This window comes from Clupea harengus, chromosome 14 (assembly GCF_900700415.2).
Source record: "Clupea harengus chromosome 14, Ch_v2.0.2, whole genome shotgun sequence".
NCBI lineage: Eukaryota > Metazoa > Chordata > Actinopteri > Clupeiformes > Clupeidae > Clupea > Clupea harengus.
This window is the reverse complement of record NC_045165.1, coordinates 6,431,643-6,455,277: the sequence shown is the minus strand read 5'-3', so window position 1 is coordinate 6,455,277 and position 23,635 is coordinate 6,431,643. Positions and strand designations below refer to the sequence as shown.

Genomic DNA, 23,635 nt, shown 5'->3' with positions numbered 1-23,635 from the left:
GGATGGCACATGTACTGTAGGTTGGAATATCATTATTTCACATTATTTAAAAGTGGTTATTGAAAGGAATTTACACTGCTCCTCAATTAAATGCCACATGCAGTATAACATTTCAAACCAATATAAGAAACAAAAGTTCTCAACAAGTGCATCATCAAGATGTCATAAAAAGTCAAGTAACTTGCATCTGAACGTATTATAGTTATTTCATTTACATTGACATATTCAGAAGAAAATAGTTTTGTCAATGAAAATGTAGCCTTTAAACCTCAAAACAATTGTGTTAACTCTGTTTATTTTGTTCCCTAGCCAGTAGCAATTCCACACACAACTTAATACCCAATAGATTTAATAACACTTAATATATAGATACACTATGCTCTGGAACAGCTGACTTTTAAAGACAATAAAGTGTAGTTTACTAGACTAGTATACTCTTAGAGGCCTGCGAATTAACATTCTGTTGTCTAGTGAAATAACTGACCAATTATCACCTTTGACAGGGGAGAGAAAGATCAGGTGTGAAACTATGTAGGAATATGCTGTGAGATTGAGAGAGGCCAGCCATTCACTTGCAAAAGTGTGAAGCAGGTGCCTAAGGGGATAAGAAAACTATTTGTTTTTACTTCACAGTATCTTTTTATCGGCTCAGAAGAACTTACTCTGTAAATTCATACTCTTGAACATATATATGCACCCCCAAACACAGTACTGTAGATACCAGAACTGTGCAAATGTTTTAGGCATGTTCGTTGTTTCACAGTTATTTTCTTTATTAGGAAATATCATATTTTATATTGTCTAACTGATACTGAAACTGAAATGTTTACTATATAAAATAGTAAAGTATTCCAGACACTTGTATGCTGTTGGACAAAGTAACAGACCATATTGCAGATTGAAAAACTAAAGGCCATCAGCGCAGCACTGGCAGAAGCCATTTTAATTTGGGATTACACGAAGAGACAGAAATAATTAAGACAGTCTAAATCCATCAAAGAACTGTGGCCAGTTCTCCAAGATGCTTGAAACAACCTACCTGTAACGAACTTTATACAGACAGACTGCAGAACTCACTCGCATGACTCGGACACAGGGGTAAAGAATAAGCAGTAACTTTTACTAGCAGAGTTCGGTACACGGGTAGACAGTCCAAAGGCAAGCAAACAAATCCAACCAGGAGAAGACAGCGACAGGGTTCGGTGTAGGTCTGGTCAGAGGCTTGGTACACAGGCAGGCAGTATGGAGATCATGTGGATAGGGTTCGGTGTAGGTCTGGTCGGGGGCTTGGTACACAGGCAGGCAGTATGGAGATCATGTGGATAGGGTTCGGTGTAGGTCTGGTCGGGGGCTTGGTACACAAGCATGCAGTATGGAGATCATGCGGATAGGGTTCGGTGTAGGTCTGGTCGGGGGCTTGGTACACAGGCAGGCAGTATGGAGATCATGCAATCAACAAAGACGGGGCAGACACAAGGACTGGGCGTGAGGTGTCTGAAACGAGAGGAGAGATGAGTAAACACAGAACTGATGATTATATGATAACATAAAACAAACGTGACAGGACGGGACTTAACACTACCAGCCCAGTACCTTAAAAAACTGTACAAGTGTACCTACAGGCAAATGCTGTTTTTGAAGACAATGGCAGGTTGCACCAAGTATTGATTTTATTTTATTTTTGTTTTTGCACGAAATTAAGGCATGAAGGCAATGATGATGATTCTCTCCCTCTCCACACATACACACACAGGCTTGTCTCTCCCTCCCCACATACACACACAGGCTTGTCTCTCCCTCTCCTGACATACACACACAGGCTTGTCTCTCCCTCTCCCCACATACACACACAGGCTTGTCTCTCCCTCTCCTGACATACACACACAGGCTTGTCTCTCCCTCCCCACATACACACACAGGCTTGTCTCTCCCTCCCCACATACACACACAGGCTTGTCTCTCCCTCTCCTGACATACACACACAGGCTTGTCTCTCCCTCTCCTGACATACACACACAGGCTTGTCTCTCCCTCTCCTGACATACACACACAGGCTTGTCTCTCCCTCCCCAAATACACACACAGGCTTGTCTTGCCTTACAGGAGCGCTTTAAGAGCATACCTGAAGATATTGTCTTGTCTTACAGGAGCGCTTTAAGAGCATACCTGAAGACATTGCTAAGGACCTGCAGGGAGTTCTCTCTCAGCTACGCAAACATGAGGCACTGGTTCATGAGCTCACTGGGAATGAGCAGCAGGTACTACTCTGTGTGTGTGTGTGTGTGTGTGTGTGTGTGTGTGTGTGTGTGTGTGTGTGTGTGTGTGTGTGTGTTTAACTGTCTATTTCGCCATCTATATGTCTCCTGAAGACAATACACTTAATATCAGCATTGCCTAAAATCTGTTTTCATAACATAACACAGTACAGCATGATTAAGCATGTCAAGTGCACAGATATTGATGGGTGCATCTTTGTTTACTTTCTCTAAAAAACAGAATAAAAACCTGTTTTAGTTTTTAGTTTTTTCATCTTAATTTGCCAAAGCTGCTTTTGGCTAATGCACATCTGCTTGTCCTGCGGTCAGCTTCAGGAGCTGCTGGATGCGGTGGACAGTGTGCTGGGAGCGTGCTCAGCAGAGCTCCGGACCAAGCTGCAGGAACGGCAGCAGGAGCTGGTGGAGCGCTGGGAAAAACTGCGCCTCCACCTCGACAAGAGGGAGGAGCAACTGAACCACGCCCGCCAAAGATACCAGTTCCTAAACACTGTAAGAGCGATAGTTTTGCACACACCCCTAAACACACAGACACACACACACACACACCCCTCAACACACACACACACACACACCTAAACACACACACACACACACACACACACACACACCCCTCAACACACACACACACACACACACACCTAAACACACAGACACACACACACAGAGAGATATTTATGACTGTATGAAGAATCTCTCCCAACATGTACTGTAATGTAGTATGATGGAGTTCAGGCTTATCTACTGCATGTATGTCTGTGTGTGTGGTGCAGGCTCAGGACTACACCCTATGGAGTGCCCATGTGCTGAGTGGGATGCGGGTGGAGGAGTCCATTCGGGACGTGGCCACGTGTAGCCTGCAGCTGGCTCAGCACCAGCAGCTCTGGGCCGAGATCGAGGCGCGGGAGGAGAGCTACACCCGGGCCCTGGCCATGGGGGAGGAGCTACTGCAGCTGGACCCTTCCCATGCCAAAGAGGTGGGCAGTGCGCTAACGTTAACGCTAACATGTAGTGTAATGATGACCCGTACATAAGACAGTTTTAACACTAACGCTAACACATGCAGGATGTGCTTTATATAGCCACATAAGTGCGTTAACACTAACTTTACACATGCAGTATGTGCTTTATATAGTGTGTGTGTGTGTGTGTGTGTGTGTGTTTAGGTGCGTGAGAAGCTGAGCTCCCTGGAGCAGGACAGAGAGGAGCTCCATGGCCACTGGAAGGAGAAGCAGCGCTGGCTGGAGCTGACTCAGCAGGAGCAGATCTTCTACAGAGACTCCGAGCACCTGGACACCATCTCCAACTCACAAGAGGTCGGTCACGCTTGGATGACACACACACACACACACACACACACACACACACACACACACACACACACACACGCACACATACACTCACACACACACACACACACACACACACACACGCACACATACACTCAGGCATGCACACACACACACACATACATACACTCAGGCATGCACACACACCACAACACATAATGTAATGATGACCCGTACATAAGACAGTTTTTTTTAACCTTTTTTTCTATCCGTTGTGCAGATTCTGCTGAAGAACAGTGATCTGGGCAATACAGTGGACGAGACGGAGAGACTACTTAAACGTCATGACGCCTTCCAGAAACTTCTCAATGCCCAGGAGGAAAAGGTCAGCATTAGGGTTACTGTTTTTGCCTGCAGCTTACAGTGTTTCATTGTAAGTGTGTGGCAGTTTTCGTGTGAACTTACATACCTTTGTGTATGTTGTGTATGTTGTGTATGTCTACGCAGTGAAATGTAATTATGCAATGGTGAGAATTGTCTTTTTTTTTCTCTGCAGATGATTGCGCTGCAGGAGCTGGCGAGCCGTCTGCAGAAAGAGGACCTCAAGCGCGAGAAGGCCAAACGCATCCGCAACAAACTCAGTGCCCTTGAGGAGAGGAGGAGACGCATCCAGGAGCTGTCCGTCAAACGCGGGGAGGACTTGGACATGTCCCGGCTGCTCTGCATCTTCAGCCGGGATGCTTCTGAGGTCCTGAAGAGCATCATTCATCTCCACGACTACAGGAACACTGACTGACTCCACCCCTATAGAACACTGACTGACTCCACCCCTATAGAACACCGACTGACTCCACCCCTATAGAACACTGACTGACTCCACCCCTATAGAACACTGACTGACTCCACCCCTATAGAACACTGACTAACTCCACTCCTATAGAACACTGACTGACTCCACCCCTACACGCACACTGACTGACTCCACCCCTATAGAACACTGACTGACTCCTCCCCTACACGCACACTGACTGACTCCACCCCTACACGCACACTGACTGATTCCCATGACTGTACCTTACTCCTCTCTGCCATTGACTGTAATTGCTGCCCATTTGTACTAGATATGTAGAACGTGCGTGTTGTGAACTGAACCTAAAGCAGTGCACTGAACAACTACGGCCACTTGAAATGATTTACATATCTTGATAAATGTCTGAAAGGTTTAAATAGCAGGTGGAGAGAAGCACAGTCAGACTTTACCATCAGAGATGGTTGTGAATCTAAAGCACATAGTCTTACGAACAGTCCATATAGCAGTAGGAGAGATGCACAGTTTGTTTGTTCCTTGAGCTCCAGTCTCTCCCCCGCAGGCGGAGGAGTGGGTGACGGAGCGCATGCTTAAGATGCAGGAGGACACCAAGAAGGACCTGAGCAACCTGCAGACCAAGATGAAGCTCCTCCAGAAGCACCAGGTGTTCGAGGCCGAGATCCTCGCCCACAACAAGATCATCGAGTCTGTGCAGCAGGTGAGTCATGATCCTCGCCCACAACAAAGTCAAAGTCAAAGTGTTTTATTTGTCACATGCACCGAATAGCTTAGCGTCATCAGAGCAGTGCAATTCTTGTGACCTGGCAGGCAACATCTACACAGTAGAAGGGCATAAAAGATAAAAGATAAAAAATAAAAATATATAAGATATAACATAAGATCATCGAGTCTGTGCAGCAAGTGAGTCATGTGGGCTCAGCGGACCAATAACGGAAGCCATTCAGTATGCCTTTGTACCTGTACCTGCATTTGAAGTACCTGTTCCTGTACTGTATTTTTTGGGGTGGAGGAAGGGCAACCCAGAGAAAGATTGCTTACTCCCTGCTCAAGGAATTCTTTCATGTCTCTAAAAGATCCACATTGGGACTGGGAGGTCAGGTTCAGTTTGACCTACATCGGGTGTGTGCTAACTGTTAACATTCTTTTTCACCTTTGACCTTCGCCCTCTTGAGGCTGGAGATGAGCTGATCTCACTGCATCACCCAAAGTCTAAGGAGATCCATGCTACCATCAGTGCCCTGATCAAACACTGGGAGGCGCTCAAACAGGCAGTGGCAGCAAGAGGGAAGGTTCTAGAAGACAATCGAGACTTCTTGGAGTTCCTGCAGAAGGTGGATCAGGTGGAGATGTGGATTAGACAGAAGGTGAGGCATGTGTCAGGTGTGTGTGTGTGTGTATGTTTGTTTGTTTGTGTGTCAGGTGTGTGTGTGTGTGTGTGTGTATGTTTGTTTGTGTGTGTGTCAGGTGTGTGTGTATGTTTGTGTGTGTGTGTTTGTGTATGTTTGTGTGAGTGTGTGTGTGTGTGTGTGTGTGTGTGTGTGTGTGTGTGTGTGTGTGTGTGTGTGTGTGTGTGTGTTCGCTAGTGCTGGACTGCGGGTGATGGTAACCTTTTTCGACAGGTGAACTGTGCAGTGTTTATGTTATTGTTAAATACATGTGTATGTGTTCCTCTGTAACAGGAAGTGATGATAAATGTGGGCGATGTTGGGGAGGACTATGAGCACGGCCTTCAGCTTCTGAAGAAACTTAACGAGTTCCGAGGAACAGGGACAGGGGTGAGTAATGCCCATGACTACAGAAGCCAGGATGAGATGGTACCCAGAACCATCTCGTAATGCATGACTGAAATACCTTTAGACAAAACCTAATAAATGTGGTTTGGGTGGTTGAAGTTGCTGGTTTGATTGCACAGTATGTTGCACAATAAGCTAAAGATTCAGATCATGACAAGATTTTTGGATGTGGTTTCAAACGGAGAAAACTGTGAAATCTTGTGATTTATGCAGAGTAAGCATATGTTCCTTTCATGGTATTATAATATGCAGTTTGAATTGAATGTTTAACTGTTGTGCAGCTGGTAGTGGATGTTACTAGTGTAAGGACAGCCAAAATGTTACCAACGACGGAAAACACCAGGCTGGAAGGTTTATACGTGTCTGAACCTTATGGGTCAGTAGAAACCATGAGAGTGATACAAATTGTGGAAAATACAAGTAATGTGACTCCATTAAATATTGAAGGACCTACAATATTACCAGTATATACCCCAATTGTGAAATCTTAATGTAATGTCACTCTAGTGTTTTTGTACCACAAGACCCATTGCTATGCATTTGCCACCAGCCAATCCCTTAAGGCCACCATCTGTTCTTGATGCCCTAAGATAACATTCTCCCCCCACCAACCCTGGTCATCTGGAAATACCCAGGCAAATGTTATAATGGGCTTATCAAATTACACAGCTATAGCAGGTACTGCAAGGAAACCATGATCAGACTACTGCCCACATCACTTCAGGATTCAGAGGACCAAATTCAAGACCAAACATGAATATGTTACATTCATATACATTTGCACATACTTGGAAATCCAAAGCCTTTTGAGGTTCTCTCTGTGCCAATGGGGTTAAGGCTGAAACAATCAACCAGATCCTAAAGGAATGCAGCATGTGGCAGTTAGTTCAAATGTGACCAGGCTCTGGGCTGCCTAATAGCACCCAATGCATGGGGGTTGCTGTGAAGACAAACAGTCCAGGTTAAGAAGCTGTGGTGTGACTGCTAACTTTTCATCCCCTGACCAAACGCTGTGACTGTCCATTTTCTGGATTTAATCGTTCTGAGAGTGACTTCTGCCTTACACTAGCAAGAGCAATGTCAATAGCTTCATTTCAGATATCATAAATGCACATGACAAATGTGTCTCTTCCTCGGTCATTTGTACAATATCTATGGAAGGACTGACCTTTGGATCACATTGTGTTGACTTTGTCCACAGGAGGTGACTATGGATGACGGCCACATCAGGGCCATCAATAGCCTGGCCACTCGTCTGGAGAGGCAGAACTGTGACGAGCTGGACACTGTGAAGAAGAGGAAACAGCAGCTCAACGAGCGGTACATTTACTCTCTCTCACACGCTCTCTCTCACACGCACGCACGCACGCACGCACGCACGCACGCACGCACAGACACAGACACAGACACAGACACATTTTCTTGTATGTATCCTTTGAGCATTCACAGATTCACTCACAATTCAAGTGACATCATATCAAATTTGGCCACTCAGAACACTGGTGATGCCTTTACCATGTGATTGCGAGTTCTGATGTATTGGTGTATGTGTAGCTGGAGTAATTTCCATGGTGACCTGAGCTGATGTATTGGTGTATGTGTAGCTGGAGTAATTTCCATGGTGACCTGAGCTGATGTATTGGTGTATGTGTAGCTGGAGTAATTTCCATGGTGACCTGAGCTGATGTATTGGTGTATGTGTAGCTGGAGTAATTTCCATGGTGACCTGAGCCGCTATAAGAAGAGGCTGGAGGGAGCCCTGGAAGTGCACGCCCTCATGAGGGAGCTGGAGGAAGTACGCGAAAGAGCCAACGAGAAGGTGAGCGAGCGTTTGTGTGTGTGTGTGTGTGTGTGTGTGTGTGTGTGGGTGTGAAATCTTGAGTGATGAATGTTATCTGGATCCTAATGGGTGCTCTGAGTTGTCTGGGGATTGTCTGTGACCATTGCTGTTTATTGGGTGTCAGTTCTGCCTGTGATCATAATTGTCATATTGTAGATGCTGTTTATTCGGTGTCAGTTCTGCTTGTGATCATAATGTGTTATTGTAGATGCTGCTGTTGCAAGATGGGGACTGTGGCTGGGACGTCGACAGTGTTGAGGGTCTGATTCGCCGGCATGAGGAGACGGAGAGGGAGCTAGGGGTGATCCAGGAGAGGGGAACGGTAAGTTGAGGTGGTTCTACACACACACACACACACACACACACACACACACACACACACACACACTCATATTCAGTTGCGGTTTAGATTTGACATTGTTCAGGTTCTGAATCTGTATAATAAGCTGATAGACGAAGCATGTTTGACTTTTCTCTGTTCTATGGTCAGGGACTGAAATGCCTGGCAGGGTGTTGGGTAGAAAATTCCCCTTTTTAGCCGTCTAACTCAATACAAGTACTCAGTACAATAGGGTGATGCTCCTCATAACGTAAAAGATGTGCTGTACAGGCGTGTACAATAGGGTGATGCTCCTCATGACGTACTCGTACATGACGTGATGCTCCTCATGTTATGCTGTACAGGCGTGTACAATAGGGTGATGCTCCTCATGTTATGCTGTACAGGCGTGTACAATAGGGTGATGCTCCTCATGTTATGCTGTACAGGCGTGTACAATAGGGTGATGCTCCTCATGACGTACTGTACAGGCGTGTACCATAGGGTGATGCTCCTCATGACGTACTGTACAGGCGTGTACCATAGGGTGATGCTCCTCATGTTATGCTGTACAGGCGTGTACCATAGGGTGATGCTCCTCATGTTATGCTGTACAGGCGTGTACAATAGGGTGATGCTCCTCATGTTATGCTGTACAGGCGTGTACCATAGGGTGATGCTCCTCATGTTATGCTGTACAGGCGTGTACCATAGGGTGATGCTCCTCATGTTTTCCGCAGGCTCTGGAGAAAGAAGCGAAGGGGCGCCTGAGGAGCCAATCAGAGCTGACGGACAAACTCAAAGTGAAGCAGACAGAAGTGAACACGGCACTGCTGAACCTGGAGAGAGAGGTCAAACGCAGGTCAGTGATCTGCTGTAAAACATCAAACCAAAGTTAGTAGATTCAAGGCCAAAAAGCGGCAAAACAATGCAAAAGTAAAAAACACTGACTGACACATCGGCACACTGTTCCTGGATCAACTCTTACAATTACATTTACATTTACATTTAGTCACTTAGCAGACGCTTTTATCCAAAGCGACGTACAAAGGAGAGAACAATGAAGCTACGAGCAATAGAGCAATAGAGACCTACCAGAGGTTAGACTGAGGCGGGTGATTTGTGTTGCAGGAAGGAGCGCCTGCATGATGCTCATGAGCTGCAGCTCTTCAAGGCCAACCAGCGCCTCCTGCTGGACGTCACGCTGAAGAACAGCTCTGAGATGGCACAGAAAGGTCTGCCCAAGAGCAAGGCCGAGGCCGAGGGCATGATCGCTGAACACCAGGACTGGAAGGTGAAGACGCACAAACTTTTTGCCTACTTACTGTAGATATATCCCACCTTCTCCCTAGCACAGCTTGAACAGATTTTCTGACCTTTTGCAAGTACCCACCATGGTAATCTATACTTTTATACATGGTTCTAGAGGGCCCTTTACTGAAATAACATGCCTGGACATATCCTAACCATATAACATGTCCTGGACTACAGGTCATATTGTCTAAATTTTGCATTTTTTCCTATAATTAATAGCAAACAGTGTTCTAATTCTTGTCTCAGAAATCAAGGACATAAATTAATGTTTCACGTTGGTGTGTTGCCAGACGGAGATTGATGCTCGTGCTGATCGCATTGAGTCTGTGAGGAGCTTTGGGCAGCGGCTGGTGAAGTCTGGCCACAGTTCAGCACAGGAGATCAAGACGGCCGTGAATAGCCTGCAGGATGCCAAGAACGGGCTGGCCGAAGCTTGGCAGGACAGGAGGACTCAGCTGGAGCAAGCCCTTAATTTACAGGTCTCAAAACACTTGGCCTTATGCATTTTCATTCTCCCTTCTCTTGCCTTTTGGGATGTGTGACTCACTGTGCTATGCTTGTGATATTGCTGACTGATGTCAGAAGAAGAGGACACATTTGGCTTCTGCATGTTTTCAAAAGCATTATTTTATATATTAACTTTTATTTTCTTTCACAGGTCTTCCTGGGCTACGTGGAACAGAGTGAGAGCTGGCTCAGTAACAAGGAGGCCTTCTTGGCTAATGAAGACTTAGGGGTCAGTATGCCAGTTGCTGATGCTGATCTGTTTGTGTACTATTTCGTCTATGGTAGATTTCCCTCTCCGCCCCGGACCCCTATACAATGTATATATTCATGTTAATGTATAGTACACATTAACATGAATACATTAACATGAATACAATGATAAACCGAAATCCTTCACGTTTCCATCTTTGTCGTTTGTGTTCCTTAAGTCTGCCTCTAACAAAATGGGGACAAGGGACAAAATGAGAGAGTCCATATTTCCATGACTAACGCCCCCTATCTAAAGCGGATTAAGCAGTTTTTTGTATAAAACGGTTCATTTTAATAGGTTTTGCCACAGACGTGTATGAGATGTATATGTGTTTATGTTGCGTGTGTTTATGTTGTGTGTGTTTATGTTGTGTGTGTTTATGTTGTGTGTGTTTATATGTTGTGTGTGTTTATGTTGTGTGTGTTTTCTGTGTGCTGTATATGTTGTGTGTGTTTATGTTGTGTGTGTTTATGTTGTGTGTGTTTTCTGTGTGCTGTTTATGTTGTGTGTGTTTATGTTGTGTGTGTTTTCTGTGTGCTGTATATGTTGTGTGTGTTTATGTTGTGTGTGTTTATGTTGTGTGTGTTTTCTGTGTGCTGTATATGTCGTGTGTGTTTATGTTGTGTGTGTTTTCTGTGTATATGTGCGCACTGGCACAGGGCTCCCTGTCTGAGGTAGAGCAGCTGCAGAGGAAGCAGGCTCTGTTTGAGCAGACGCTGGGGGCGGAGGTGGAGCAGGTGGAGGCCGTGCAGCGGCGCGCTCAGCAGCTGCAGCAGCAGAAGCACTACGACTCCACCAGCATCCAGACCAAGAGCAGAGCCCTGCAGCTCAGGTCAGAGACGCCGGCGCCATCTCCACAGCAATCACATTTCTATTTTCTATTTCTAATTCTATGTGTAAAATGTGTAAATTGTCTATATTGTTAATTTCTGTTTTGGCACAATACACAACTTGACATCATTTTATAATTTCTTTTGTGTAAATATGAGAAATTTGACAAGTTCTAAGTAAGTTTGTTGTGAAAGCCATCAATAATATTCCATGATATAATGTACAATACATAGCATAGCTATCACTGATAAAAAACATATCCGATAACAGACTGCACACTGTACTTGGTTGTAACCTCCACCCATCCCCTCAGGAAAGAGAAGCTGCTGGAGACGAGTCGAGCACGGCGCCAGGCACTGGAGGAGTCTCTGCAGCTCCACAGGTTCTTGGGTGGCAGCTATGAGGTATGGTGGACACAACCTCATGCTACACACAGCCCCATGCTACACACACACAACCCCATGCTACACACAACCCCATGCTACACACACACAACCCCATGCTACACACACACAACCCTATGCTACACACAGCCCCATGCTACACACAACCCCATGCTACACACAGCCCCATGCTACACACAGCCCCATGCTACACACAACCCCATGCTACACACAGCCCCATGCTACACACACACAACCCCATGCTACACACACACACAGCCCCATGCTACACACACACAACCCCATGCTACACACACACAGCCCCATGCTACACACAACCTCATGCTACTCACACACAACCCCATGCTACACACACACAACCCCATGCTACACACACACAGCCCCATGCTACACACAGCCCCATGCTACACGCACACAGCCTCATGCTACACACAGCCCCATGCTACACGCACACAGCCTCATGCTACACACAGCCCCATGCTACACACACACACAACCCCATGCTACACACACACAACCCCATGCTACACACACACAACCCCATGCTACACACTACACCATGCTACACACACACAACCCCATGCTACACACACACAACCCCATGCTACACACACACAACCCCATGCTACACACACACACAGCCCCATGCTACACACAGCCCCATGCTACACACACACAACCCCATGCTACACACACACAACCCCATGCTACACACACACAGCCCCATGCTACACACAGCCCCATGCTACACACACACAGCCCCATGCTACACACACACATCCCCATGCTACACACACACAACCCCATGCTACACACACACAGCCCCATGATACACACACTACATTGTTCAGTGCTCCTGAATCTCCTCTTAACTCCTAAAAAAAAATGCGCTCCATAATGAATGGGAAATGAAATGCAGTTTTCATGCTTCTTTTGTGATCTGAGTGAATTTTTCAGAACACTGTATTAAATGTTGATGGGTCTGAAAATATGAAACTAAACAGGAGCCAATATTTTTAAAGACTCGCCCTGAAACATGTAGCATTGCCAATGGTTCAATGACGTGAGTAACATTAACATTTACATTAACATTCACACTAACACTCACATTAACACAGTGTTAATGTGAATGTCAATGTGAGTGTGTTAATGTTAATGTACAATGCTGAGCCTGTGTCTCCTGTACCACAGCTCTGTTCCTGGCTTAATGAGAAGAATGCCATTGCCCTGGACGAGAGCTGGAGGGACCCCATCAACCTGCAGGCCAAGCTGCTGAAACACCAGAGCTCGGAGGCAGAGATCCTGGTCAACCACGGCCAGGTGGAGGCCCTCACCCAGGTAAGCCTGAAAATCTGCAGGCAGGAGAGAAAACTGGAAAACTTGATGCAATAAAGGCTTCACACCCCAACCCATAATTTGCCAAGATGGACCCTTCAACTGAAGCACCGGTTTTGAAATGGTTTTGCACATACATTTCAGTGTAATTGCTATCATAACTACTGTGTGGAGACACAAGGCATTTGCGGTAAACTGTGTGCAAATGAGAGCCTTGGCTAACACTTAAATGCCATAAATGGCACATTTTCAAACCCTAGGAAGGCGAGCGAATGCTCGCTGCAGGCCACCCTGCTGTGAAGAACATTAAGCCCAGGGTAAAGGACCTGAAGGACTGCTGGACTCAGCTCTTGGACAACTGCAGAGAGAAGAAGTCACGCCTCCAGCAAGCCTATCAGGTAAAACATGTGTTGGCAGAACATTCTGCTACATTAAACCCTCATGACCCCCCTCTTGTGGACTATCTCTAGGTGTATTGTGATGATGTATCACCCTTTGCTGTACTCTCTTCAGCTTTAGACTTTAGACAGGCTGCATATATCTGCATATTTTCATGGAATCAGGACATACTGGACAAAAGCATGATATTTGTAACAGAATGAAACCATCAGACACAAAGTGGTTTAGGCATATTTGATGACCATTTTTGTAACCCCCTGCGCCCCCTTCAGGCCTGGCGCTGCCAGTGCATTGCAGGCCTAGCTAGACTATGTGGTGGAGAAGGCACACCTGGAGAGGGTGTGAGCCGAGGATATAAAACAGATTGTTCCCGCTCTCCCTGTTGGGGACTCCGCAGGCACACTATCCCTCGGTTTGGGTTTTGGTTTTGGTTTCTCTCGCATAGGCACTTTGTTGATCTTCTCTCTCCCACAGGCTCCATCTCTCCTTCTCTCCCACAGGCTCCATCTCCCCCTCTTTCTTCAGGCTCCATCTCTCCTTCTCTCCCACAGGCTCCATCTCCCCCTCTTTCTTCAGGCTCCATCTCCCCCTCTTTCTTTAGGCTCCATCTCCCCCTCTTTCTTCAGTCTCCATCTCCCCCTCTTTCTTCAGTCTCCATCTCTCCCTCTTTCTTCAGGCTCCATCTCCCCCTCTTTCTTCAGGCTCCATCTCCCCCTCTTTCTTCAGTCTCCATCTCCCCCTCTTTCTTCAGTCTCCATCTCTCCCTCTTTCTTTAGGCTCCATCTCCCCCTCTTTCTTCAGACTCCATCTCCCCCTCTTTCTTCAGTCTCCATCTCCCCCTCTTTCTTCCCCTCCAGCATTTTACTGGCACTCTCATCTCACGCATTTACACACATGCTTTTCTCACACATAGATATATCTCTCTTTGACTGCACTTCTTTTTTTGTTATTCATTAGTTTCTAATAGACTCAATTATGCTTTAGACCGCATCCGTTGTCCACCTCCCTCTTTGTGTTGCGGGGAAAAACCTGACCATGACACCATCAAACTTCTAAGATAGATATGGGCTGGTGCCTTTGGTGGGAATGTAGGGCTCAGGTATGTGCAACTAAACACATCCTCTTGAAAGTGCCTCACACCCACCCCCCTGCTCTGTGTCCGCAGGCCCTGCAGTTCCAGCGCTCCCTGGACGACATGGAGGAGTGGCTGAGCTCCGTGGAGAAGGAGGTCTCCAGCAAGGACTGTGGCACTGACCTGGCCTCCGTCATCCGGCTGCTGAAGGCCCTGCACGACCTGGAGGAGGTGGTGGACGGCCACCTGGAGAGGCTCCAGGCCCTGGTGGGCACAGCCAAGGAATTCTCTGCCCAGGGCAACTTCTTGGCCAAGGAGATACAGCAGAGAGTCCAAGGAACAGTCAACAGGTCTCTGACCTTAAAGAACCTTGTTCTAGTACTAGAGTTCATTAGCAATCCAACTGTTGGTTATTGACTTAATGGACCATACTGTAGGCTGCATACGCAGTGGCTCCTGAGCAGTCTCTCACAGTTTTTTTGGCACATCTGATTTGGCGTCTTCATGTGTTGCCCAGTGTATGGCACACTTGCATAGGGAGCTGGAGTGGCTCTGGGAAGGTCAGTGTCAGGCTGTCACTGTAAAGTCCTTGTCTTTCTCTGATCATTGTCAGGTACAACAACCTGGCTGATCCTCTGCAACAGCGAAGGGAGACCCTGGAGTCATGGCACATGCTGTTCCAGTTCAACCGCGACATGGAGGACGAGCTGGCCTGGATTCAGGACAAGCTGCCGACAGCCTCCTCCAAAGACTGGGGCACGTCGCTCCAGAGCACACAGGCCATGCTAAAAAAACACCAGGTCAGTCACATTGCTATTTCACAGCTAGCAATGCTAGCATTGAGTGTTCTCATTCACTTACAAGTGATCGCGTTAATGTACAAAAAATACAAATCCATCTTTGTTTTTTTATGTCAACCTCTGGGATTAGCAGACTGACTAGGAGGTGCAGATAAATTAACAGAATTAGCGGTATGTTGCTATGATACTGACCAATAAGTTTGTAATTTGTGTATACCCGTACCCAGGTGGTGATGCAGGAGATCACAAGTCGCTCCCCATTGGTGCAGGCCGTGCATGAGGCGGGGCAGAACCTGGTGCGTGGGCGGCACTTTGCCTCCCATGACATCATCGAGAGGTTGGACGAGCTGAAGAACATCTTCGAGAGCCTGAAAAAGGAGTCGGAGAGCAAGGGCCAGCTGCTTCAGGAGGCCCTTCAAATACAGACCTTCCTCTCAGAGGTGCCCCATTCAATCTTTCATTATGGATAATATGAATGGGGAGTCAGGCCAGAGTGGGAAGACAGGGCCCATGTGCTACTGTGTGCAGATAATTATGTAATTGTGTCTGAGTGTACGGCGTTCGAGCATCATTATATCTGACGATCGCTACATCTCTCTGTAGGCATATAGATAGAAATAGAATAGAATAGAAAAGCCTTTATTGTCATTGTACTTGCATACAACGAAATGTGGAGCACTGCTCCTGTTGGTGCGACGAGGGACAAAACATATAACACAACGACAACATATAACACAACAATAGTACAAATAGCTAAAAATAGTACAAATGTTTAAAAATGTTAAGAGTTAAGAGTTCAAAATGCGGTGGCATAGATAGCACGTACTTTTCTGAGGTGGTTTACAATAAATACAGTTACATTTTGTTGTTACATTTGATGGTGTTGTGAGTGGTGGTCTACAGAACTGCATCAAGAAATCCACCTACAATTAGATAGATAGGTAGATGGATACTTTATTAATCCCGAATTTAGGAATTATACTTTTTAAAGCACATTACAGATCACAGCATGGAGTAGCGGTGTTCCTGAAGAGTAGCGTAGCGGTGTTCCTGAAGAGTAGCGTGTGTTTCCCTCTGCCCAGGTGTCTGAGCTGGAGCTGTGGATGGAGGAGCAGAGGCCGGTCCTGGAGTCCAAGGACTTTGGGAAGAGTGAGGAGGCCACGGAGGCTCTGCTGAAGAAGCTGGACGCTGTGGCCCTGGAGCTGGAGAGCCACCAGCTGAAGCTGACCTCGCTCCAGAAGAGGGGAGACCAGATGGAGCACAGCGGCCATCCTAACAGGTACATTAGATCAATAAAGATTCGATCAATGAAGACTGATGAAGTATAGGTGTTGAAACTAACTGGGGAGTTGACCACCATTCTTCAGAGATGATAACCTTTTTTATATGATAATGATCTACTTTTATAACGTATAGAACAATGTAGAAATGACAAATACATTTTAAAATCAAACATTTCCATTTCCATCTTTTGGTCAATTAAGCACCATTCAATTCGATTTTTGCCTAATTGCCAATCATTTACAAGATCCCCCATTAAAATGGACAGGTGTATGAAAACATTCCCCCCATTTCCTCTTCCAGCCATCTAGTGAGTAAGAGTCTGGCGGATGTGTTGGAGCAGTTCCAGTCTCTCCAGAAGCTGTGTGCAGAGCGCCGTGCCGGCCTCCAGGACCAGCTGCACCTGTACGTGTTTGAGAGGGAGGCCAGAGAGCTGCAGGACTGGCTCCTCACACGCATCACCCAGGCCCAGTCTGAAGACTACGGACAAGACCTTGAAGATGTGGAGGTATGCTTTAAGATGTTTGTGTGTGTTTCTCTGTGTCTGTGTGTGTGTGTGTGTGTGTGTGTGTGTGTTTTCACAGTAGCTCTGCTGCTGCCTTTAAATATCTATAAAGGAACAGAATACACTCTATCTCCAGTTGGTTGGTTGGTTGTGTGTGTGTGTGTGTGTGTGTGTGTGTGTGTGTGTGTGTGTGTAAATCTCCAGTTGGTTGTGTGTGTGGGTGTCTCTGTGTAAGCTCTTGCGCTGAATACTATTAGACGATTGAAAGGCCTCATGGCCACATTTCCCTCTCTTGTCCTCCAGGTGCTTCAGAAGAAGTTTGAGGACTTCTCCGCGGAGGTGGGCTCCCTGGGCCAGCACAGGCTGGGGAGTGTGCAGCAGCTGGGGCAGCAGATGAGCTCCAGCGGGGCCCAGCTCAGGGAGGAGGCTCTGCAGCAGCTGTGGGATGAGCTCAACCAGGCCGTGAAGACCCGGGCCGAGGTGAGGGCACTAACGGGGGGACGGTGCAACCGTGGTGGTGACTCACCGGGTGATGAGTTATGAATCAAGACAAACCTTAGGTGATGGTTATGATTACAGTGGTATCCATAGTATAAAATAGGGTGATATTGATGGAATGAAACCCAAAAGGACTGTATTGCTAGTTTAATGATTAAGTGACAATCGCCACAGGTTTGTCCGGTCAGAACAATAACGGATGCCAATGTTCCAATGAGGTCTGATTTATTGCACACACACACGAAGTGAAGATATGAAGTGGTTGGTGAATGAATGATGCCCGTGAATATAATTATCCCGTGTAAAGGGACTTATATCCACATTTGAATCCGTGTTTGAACCGTGAAATGATAGACATGAATCCGTGGTTTCTATTAAACATCACAAATGACAAATATATACAATTAAATACAATAAAGATGAACCATTATATACAAGATGAATGAATATAATATATACAATATGAATGTTACGGCTATACTGTAAATACGAACATTCCATATCTCCGTAACAAAAGTAAATGGTTGAACTGGCCTCGGGGTGAAATGTGGAGGCTACAGATGATAATGATGACTGTAAATAACAGATACTATTTACAATGAACTGAACGGACTACAGAGCTAAATGATACATATAACAACACTTACATTCTTGAACGACGCACGGCAAATGATCGCGTATGTCTTTGAATGAATTGAATTGTCCGATGTGCTCCTTGAAGAGGACTTCTCCAACTCTGCTCAACTTGACCCACAACTTGGCCGGAGGAGGGTCGGCCTTATATAGTGTAGATGAAGGGGAGCCTTGAAACCGTTTAGAAACTGTTGAAGTGGCCAAATGGTCAGTGAAATTCCACTGTGCACGAGCCCCACGGAACTCTGGGATCAAATGATAGGATGACCCTTCATGGACCCCAGGTCCCGTGAGTGGCCGGCACAGCGGGGGTGCACAGCTGGGTGCAACTGGTGGCCTTTTTAACAGCCGCCCTCAACTTTGCGTAGCAAAGGTGTTTTCCTGAAATGAGCCAGTTGCATCCTGCGGGAATGATGGGAGTCGGATTGCAGCGGGCCGCGTGTAGGTCCGGTCCTCGACCTGGATCTGCGCCGTCCGTGTGCTGATGAGGAAACAGCCACACCTGTGGAAATAGAATGCAAAGTGGGCTTGGAAAGCCGCAAGCTGGATGGGTGAAGGTCAGCCATACTGGGGATGACTGGGTTGCTGTGCCATCTTCGGCACTCAGCACAGCCGTGCTGGTGCTTCCTGACGGCCTCTCTCCCCCTCAATATCCAGAACCGTCGCCGTAGCTCAGCAAACACCCTCTCCGGGCCTGGATGCATGAGTCGGCTGTCACCATTCTGAATAATGAGCTTGGTGATGGGGTGATGCGGATCCAGCACTATGGGGTGCAAGGTGTCTTCCTCCAGGGACTCGCACCTGCGGAGCCGCCCCCCCACACGGATCAGTTGGACCCCTGAGTCGAACTCAGGAGCCAAGGTGAGCAGTCTGCTGGATGCAGAGACAGGTTTCCCTCCTGAAAGAAGAATGAATTCCTCCGGGAAGCAGTCTCTCTGAACTGTCCGGAGGAGAGCAAGCTCAGCTTGCCTGACGTCCTCTGCTGCGGGGTCTGTGGGCGTGGCCGCCCCATGACAGGCTCTGATAGAGGCCTCCAGCAGCTCTTGGTAGCTGCTGAAACCTCCAGGATCAGGAAGTGGCTGAGCAGAGGTCACAGAGACGTGACCACAGAATGATGACTTCCGCAGGTCAACAGGCTCGTGGAAGGATGACCCGTCTCTCCCTGCTGGCTGTGATGACTCCTTTCTGTCTTTGCTGCTCCGTGCCTCTGCACGGATGGACTCCTGACACAGCTGTGTCCTGATGACATCCCTCTGCCTAGGTTTGGTCACCTGACAGCGATGCTCAGTGGAAGGAGTCTCATTACCAGTGAGTAGACACTGAGGGGTGGAGGACTGATGCATGGGTACCTTGAAAGGGCCTTGCAGTGTCCAACCGAGGCGTGTGCGCAGTGCAGCCGGTCCACCTGGTGGGCCTAGGTGCACTCGCTCAACTGGGGTGAGGAGATGAGGGTAGTCAGACCCGATGAGGAGCAGTGGTTGGGCCTGACTGAATGAATGAAGGGGCAGGTCTCTGAGGTGGTGATAGGCTTTTTGCAGGGCCTTGACTGGGTATGAATGGGTGGACAAGCCAAGCTCTGTTGAGGTGAAAGCTTGCTCTATCCTGAACCGTTTCTGAGGGTGAATGGCTGATGCGACAGAGAATGAGACTGACCTCCCTGGCACAGCCCTGACGTCCTGACGGATGGTTCTGAGTGCCAGCTCCTCACTTCGTCCGTGAAGACCCAGCTCCTGAGCAGCACTGTGCAGCAGCATTGTGCGCTCGGAACCGTCATCCAAGATGGCGTAGGTCTCCATCTTCTTGTTGCCATTGAATAGGCACACCTTCACCATTTTCAGCAGTACGCTACCACCCCTTCTGGCAGGATCGAGGTAGTACGTCACCGGCTGACTGGCTTTGGGGGCTGGCTTCTCCGGTCTGGCGTTCACCTCGTGCAGCACTTCCAGATGCGTCAGATTGCATGTCTGACATCTGGCCTTGAGGTAGCACTGCGCTGTTTGGTGATCCCTTCCACACCTCCAGCACCGTTTCCCTTTCTTGATCCAGCTGACCTTCTGATCCTTGGTCAGCTGCTTGAATGTTGTGCACTGATTGAAATAGTGCTGATTGTTGTTGCAGAACGGGCAGTACTTCTGCGGCTGCTCTGCCTTGCATGGTGAGGGCTGTGCTGTCTTGGTGGGCTCGACTGCCTTAACAGGTGAGTCACACCCAAGCAGGACAGTGGTGGAGTGCACGGCTGGGCTCTGGTTCGACCTGGCGCCTTTCTGGCGGTCAGGTGGCTCTTCCAGCGGTGCTCTGGAGTGGATGAATGGCACCTCATCCTGCTGAACCCGGACCTCCTTCTCCAGCCAGTAAGAAAAGTCCAGCAGTGTGGGGATTGGTGTCCGAATGGGGTCGATGTAGCGTTTGAACTGGATGCGCAGGTCATGTGGAAGCTTTGACAGCAGTCGTGACACATGTGACCCACACTCCAGTTCTGTTCGCCCTTCTTTCCCCAGCTGGTCCAACATCCCCACAAGGGCCCGCACCTTTAGTGCGAACAGGCGGAACCCCCTGCTGTCACCGCTCTTCACTGGAGATTCAGCAAGGACCTCGTTGATGCGCTGCAGAGCCAGCCTGTGTGGCTGGCCATACAGCTCGGTGAGTGATGCCATGGTGTTGGTGTATGGATACCGACTGTTGCAGTAGGAGTCTGCTATCAGCAGAGCATCCTCCAGCTTCAGGTGGTCGACCAGGATCTGGTACTTGAACCGCTCAGTCGCATCCGCAGGCAGGATGTTCTCCAATGCCAGCTTCAGGCGGGCAAACTGGCGGGGGTCTTCATCTGTGAAGCACGGGATGTGAGGCTTTGGTCCTCTGTAGGTGCTCTCTCGTCGGGGAGGAGTAGGTGGCCCGTCGTAGGGACCCTGCCCCAGTGGCCTCAGTCCAGCAACCGGGTGTGATGCTGGGTTGTAAGGACGAGCTGATGAGGTGCGAGGAGGAGTGAATGGCACCATGTACTGCGGTGTTGGTACCTGAGATAGCGGTGCGTGAGCAGCTGGGCTGTGCTCTGGACGCATATGCATGCTCCGCATATGATCAGTCAGCTCAGCCACAAACTGTTGAGGTGGATGATGTGGGCGTGGCACCTGCCACGGAGACGTGTCATCATCTGGTTGGACCACCAGCTGAGAATGATGAGACGTAGTCCACGGCGCACCTTGCAGGTCATCCGCTGGCGGAAGGAAGGGCTGCCTGGTTGTCAGTGGCGTGGACGAGAAGTCCGGGAAAGAAAGCCTTGAATAGGATACCCCACTGTCTGCGACGTGGGGTCGTCCTCTGGATGCGGCAGCGAAGCTGGTGGTTGGAGCTGGTGGTGCCTCTGATGCACGTGGTGAGAGGGCTTGGACAATTTGCTGCATATCAAGCCTTAATTGTTGATTGTCCTCCCGCATCTCCCTGAGAGCTGAGAGGAATGCCTCTGGGAGTGGGCTTGACTGCTTCTGTCCAGCAGGTGGTGCTAGAGCGTCCACATGGCTGGGACTGATGGCTCCACCAACGGCTTGGTCTGGGAGTGCGTGTGTCTGAAGTGGATGAGGCCTCCAGAGCTTCACCGAGTAGTCATCCAAGCAGCGGGGCTGATGACCATCACGGCGAGCACGAGTGTTGTCTCTTGGCATTGACATCCTTAACTGTGGTAATTGTAATCTCCGGCTCGAAGGACCATATAAAATAGGGTGATATTGATGGAATGAAACCCAAAAGGACTGTATTGCTAGTTTAATGATTAAGTGACAATCGCCACAGGTTTGTCCGGTCAGAACAATAACGGATGCCAATGTTCCAATGAGGTCTGATTTATTGCACACACACACGAAGTGAAGATATGAAGTGGTTGGTGAATGAATGATGCCCGTGAATATAATTATCCCGTGTAAAGGGACTTATATCCACATTTGAATCCGTGTTTGAACCGTGAAATGATAGACATGAATCCGTGGTTTCTATTAAACATCACAAATGACAAATATATACAATTAAATACAATAAAGATGAACCATTATATACAAGATGAATGAATATAATATATACAATATGAATGTTACGGCTATACTGTAAATACGAACATTCCATATCTCCGTAACAAAAGTAAATGGTTGAACTGGCCTCGGGGTGAAATGTGGAGGCTACAGATGATAATGATGACTGTAAATAACAGATACTATTTACAATGAACTGAACGGACTACAGAGCTAAATGATACATATAACAACACTTACATTCTTGAACGACGCACGGCAAATGATCGCGTATGTCTTTGAATGAATTGAATTGTCCGATGTGCTCCTTGAAGAGGACTTCTCCAACTCTGCTCAACTTGACCCACAACTTGGCCGGAGGAGGGTCGGCCTTATATAGTGTAGATGAAGGGGAGCCTTGAAACCGTTTAGAAACTGTTGAAGTGGCCAAATGGTCAGTGAAATTCCACTGTGCACGAGCCCCACGGAACTCTGGGATCAAATGATAGGATGACCCTTCATGGACCCCAGGTCCCGTGAGTGGCCGGCACAGCGGGGGTGCACAGCTGGGTGCAACTGGTGGCCTTTTTAACAGCCGCCCTCAACTTTGCGTAGCAAAGGTGTTTTCCTGAAATGAGCCAGTTGCATCCTGCGGGAATGATGGGAGTCGGATTGCAGCGGGCCGCGTGTAGGTCCGGTCCTCGACCTGGATCTGCGCCGTCCGTGTGCTGATGAGGAAACAGCCACACCTGTGGAAATAGAATGCAAAGTGGGCTTGGAAAGCCGCAAGCTGGATGGGTGAAGGTCAGCCATACTGGGGATGACTGGGTTGCTGTGCCATCTTCGGCACTCAGCACAGCCGTGCTGGTGCTTCCTGACGGCCTCTCTCCCCCTCAATATCCAGAACCGTCGCCGTAGCTCAGCAAACACCCTCTCCGGGCCTGGATGCATGAGTCGGCTGTCACCACCGGAGGAGGGTCGGCCTTATATAGTGTAGATGAAGGGGAGCCTTGAAACCGTTTAGAAACTGTTGAAGTGGCCAAATGGTCAGTGAAATTCCACTGTGCACGAGCCCTACGGAACTCTGGGATCAAATGATAGGATGACCCTTCATGGACCCCAGGTCCCGTGAGTGGCCGGCACAGCGGGGGTGCACAGCTGGGTGCAACTGGTGGCCTTTTTAACACATAGTCAGTGCATTTGTAACATCTCATGACAAACTGATCTCTTTTCTAGTCTTTTTTTTTCCCATCTGAAATTTAAATAAGATATTTAAAATATTCTGACTTCATTTATGTTGTCTTGGGTGTTGATGTTTGGCATCGTGGATGTTTTCTCAGTATGGCCAAAGATTAATCTGCAGAGGCCCAGGCAACAAACCATATATTTGATTGTACTGGAAGAAATCACAAGTCGATTGATCTTTGCTTTGTGGTTTTACTCAATGGAATGTGTAGAGGCTGCA

General features: G+C 47.8%; 1 protein-coding gene across 1 annotated transcript in view; it reads left to right on the top strand.

Annotated features, from left to right (window-relative positions):
• Positions 1-23,635, top strand: part of sptbn5 (spectrin, beta, non-erythrocytic 5) — a 64,797-nt gene that overhangs the window by 30,397 nt on the left and 10,765 nt on the right. The window contains exons 35-60 of the mRNA XM_031580498.2: positions 2,148-2,258; positions 2,586-2,765; positions 3,047-3,250; positions 3,440-3,589; positions 3,843-3,947; positions 4,119-4,310; positions 4,933-5,088; positions 5,564-5,755; positions 6,071-6,166; positions 7,386-7,504; positions 7,889-8,003; positions 8,233-8,346; positions 9,084-9,205; positions 9,475-9,637; positions 9,948-10,136; positions 10,316-10,393; positions 11,074-11,246; positions 11,559-11,649; positions 12,841-12,987; positions 13,245-13,382; positions 14,549-14,805; positions 15,069-15,255; positions 15,483-15,695; positions 16,338-16,534; positions 16,840-17,044; positions 17,345-17,521. Coding sequence (XP_031436358.1) covers positions 2,148-2,258; positions 2,586-2,765; positions 3,047-3,250; positions 3,440-3,589; positions 3,843-3,947; positions 4,119-4,310; positions 4,933-5,088; positions 5,564-5,755; positions 6,071-6,166; positions 7,386-7,504; positions 7,889-8,003; positions 8,233-8,346; positions 9,084-9,205; positions 9,475-9,637; positions 9,948-10,136; positions 10,316-10,393; positions 11,074-11,246; positions 11,559-11,649; positions 12,841-12,987; positions 13,245-13,382; positions 14,549-14,805; positions 15,069-15,255; positions 15,483-15,695; positions 16,338-16,534; positions 16,840-17,044; positions 17,345-17,521 — 4,071 coding nt within the window. The remainder of the gene's footprint in view (positions 1-2,147; positions 2,259-2,585; positions 2,766-3,046; positions 3,251-3,439; positions 3,590-3,842; positions 3,948-4,118; positions 4,311-4,932; positions 5,089-5,563; positions 5,756-6,070; positions 6,167-7,385; positions 7,505-7,888; positions 8,004-8,232; positions 8,347-9,083; positions 9,206-9,474; positions 9,638-9,947; positions 10,137-10,315; positions 10,394-11,073; positions 11,247-11,558; positions 11,650-12,840; positions 12,988-13,244; positions 13,383-14,548; positions 14,806-15,068; positions 15,256-15,482; positions 15,696-16,337; positions 16,535-16,839; positions 17,045-17,344; positions 17,522-23,635) is intronic.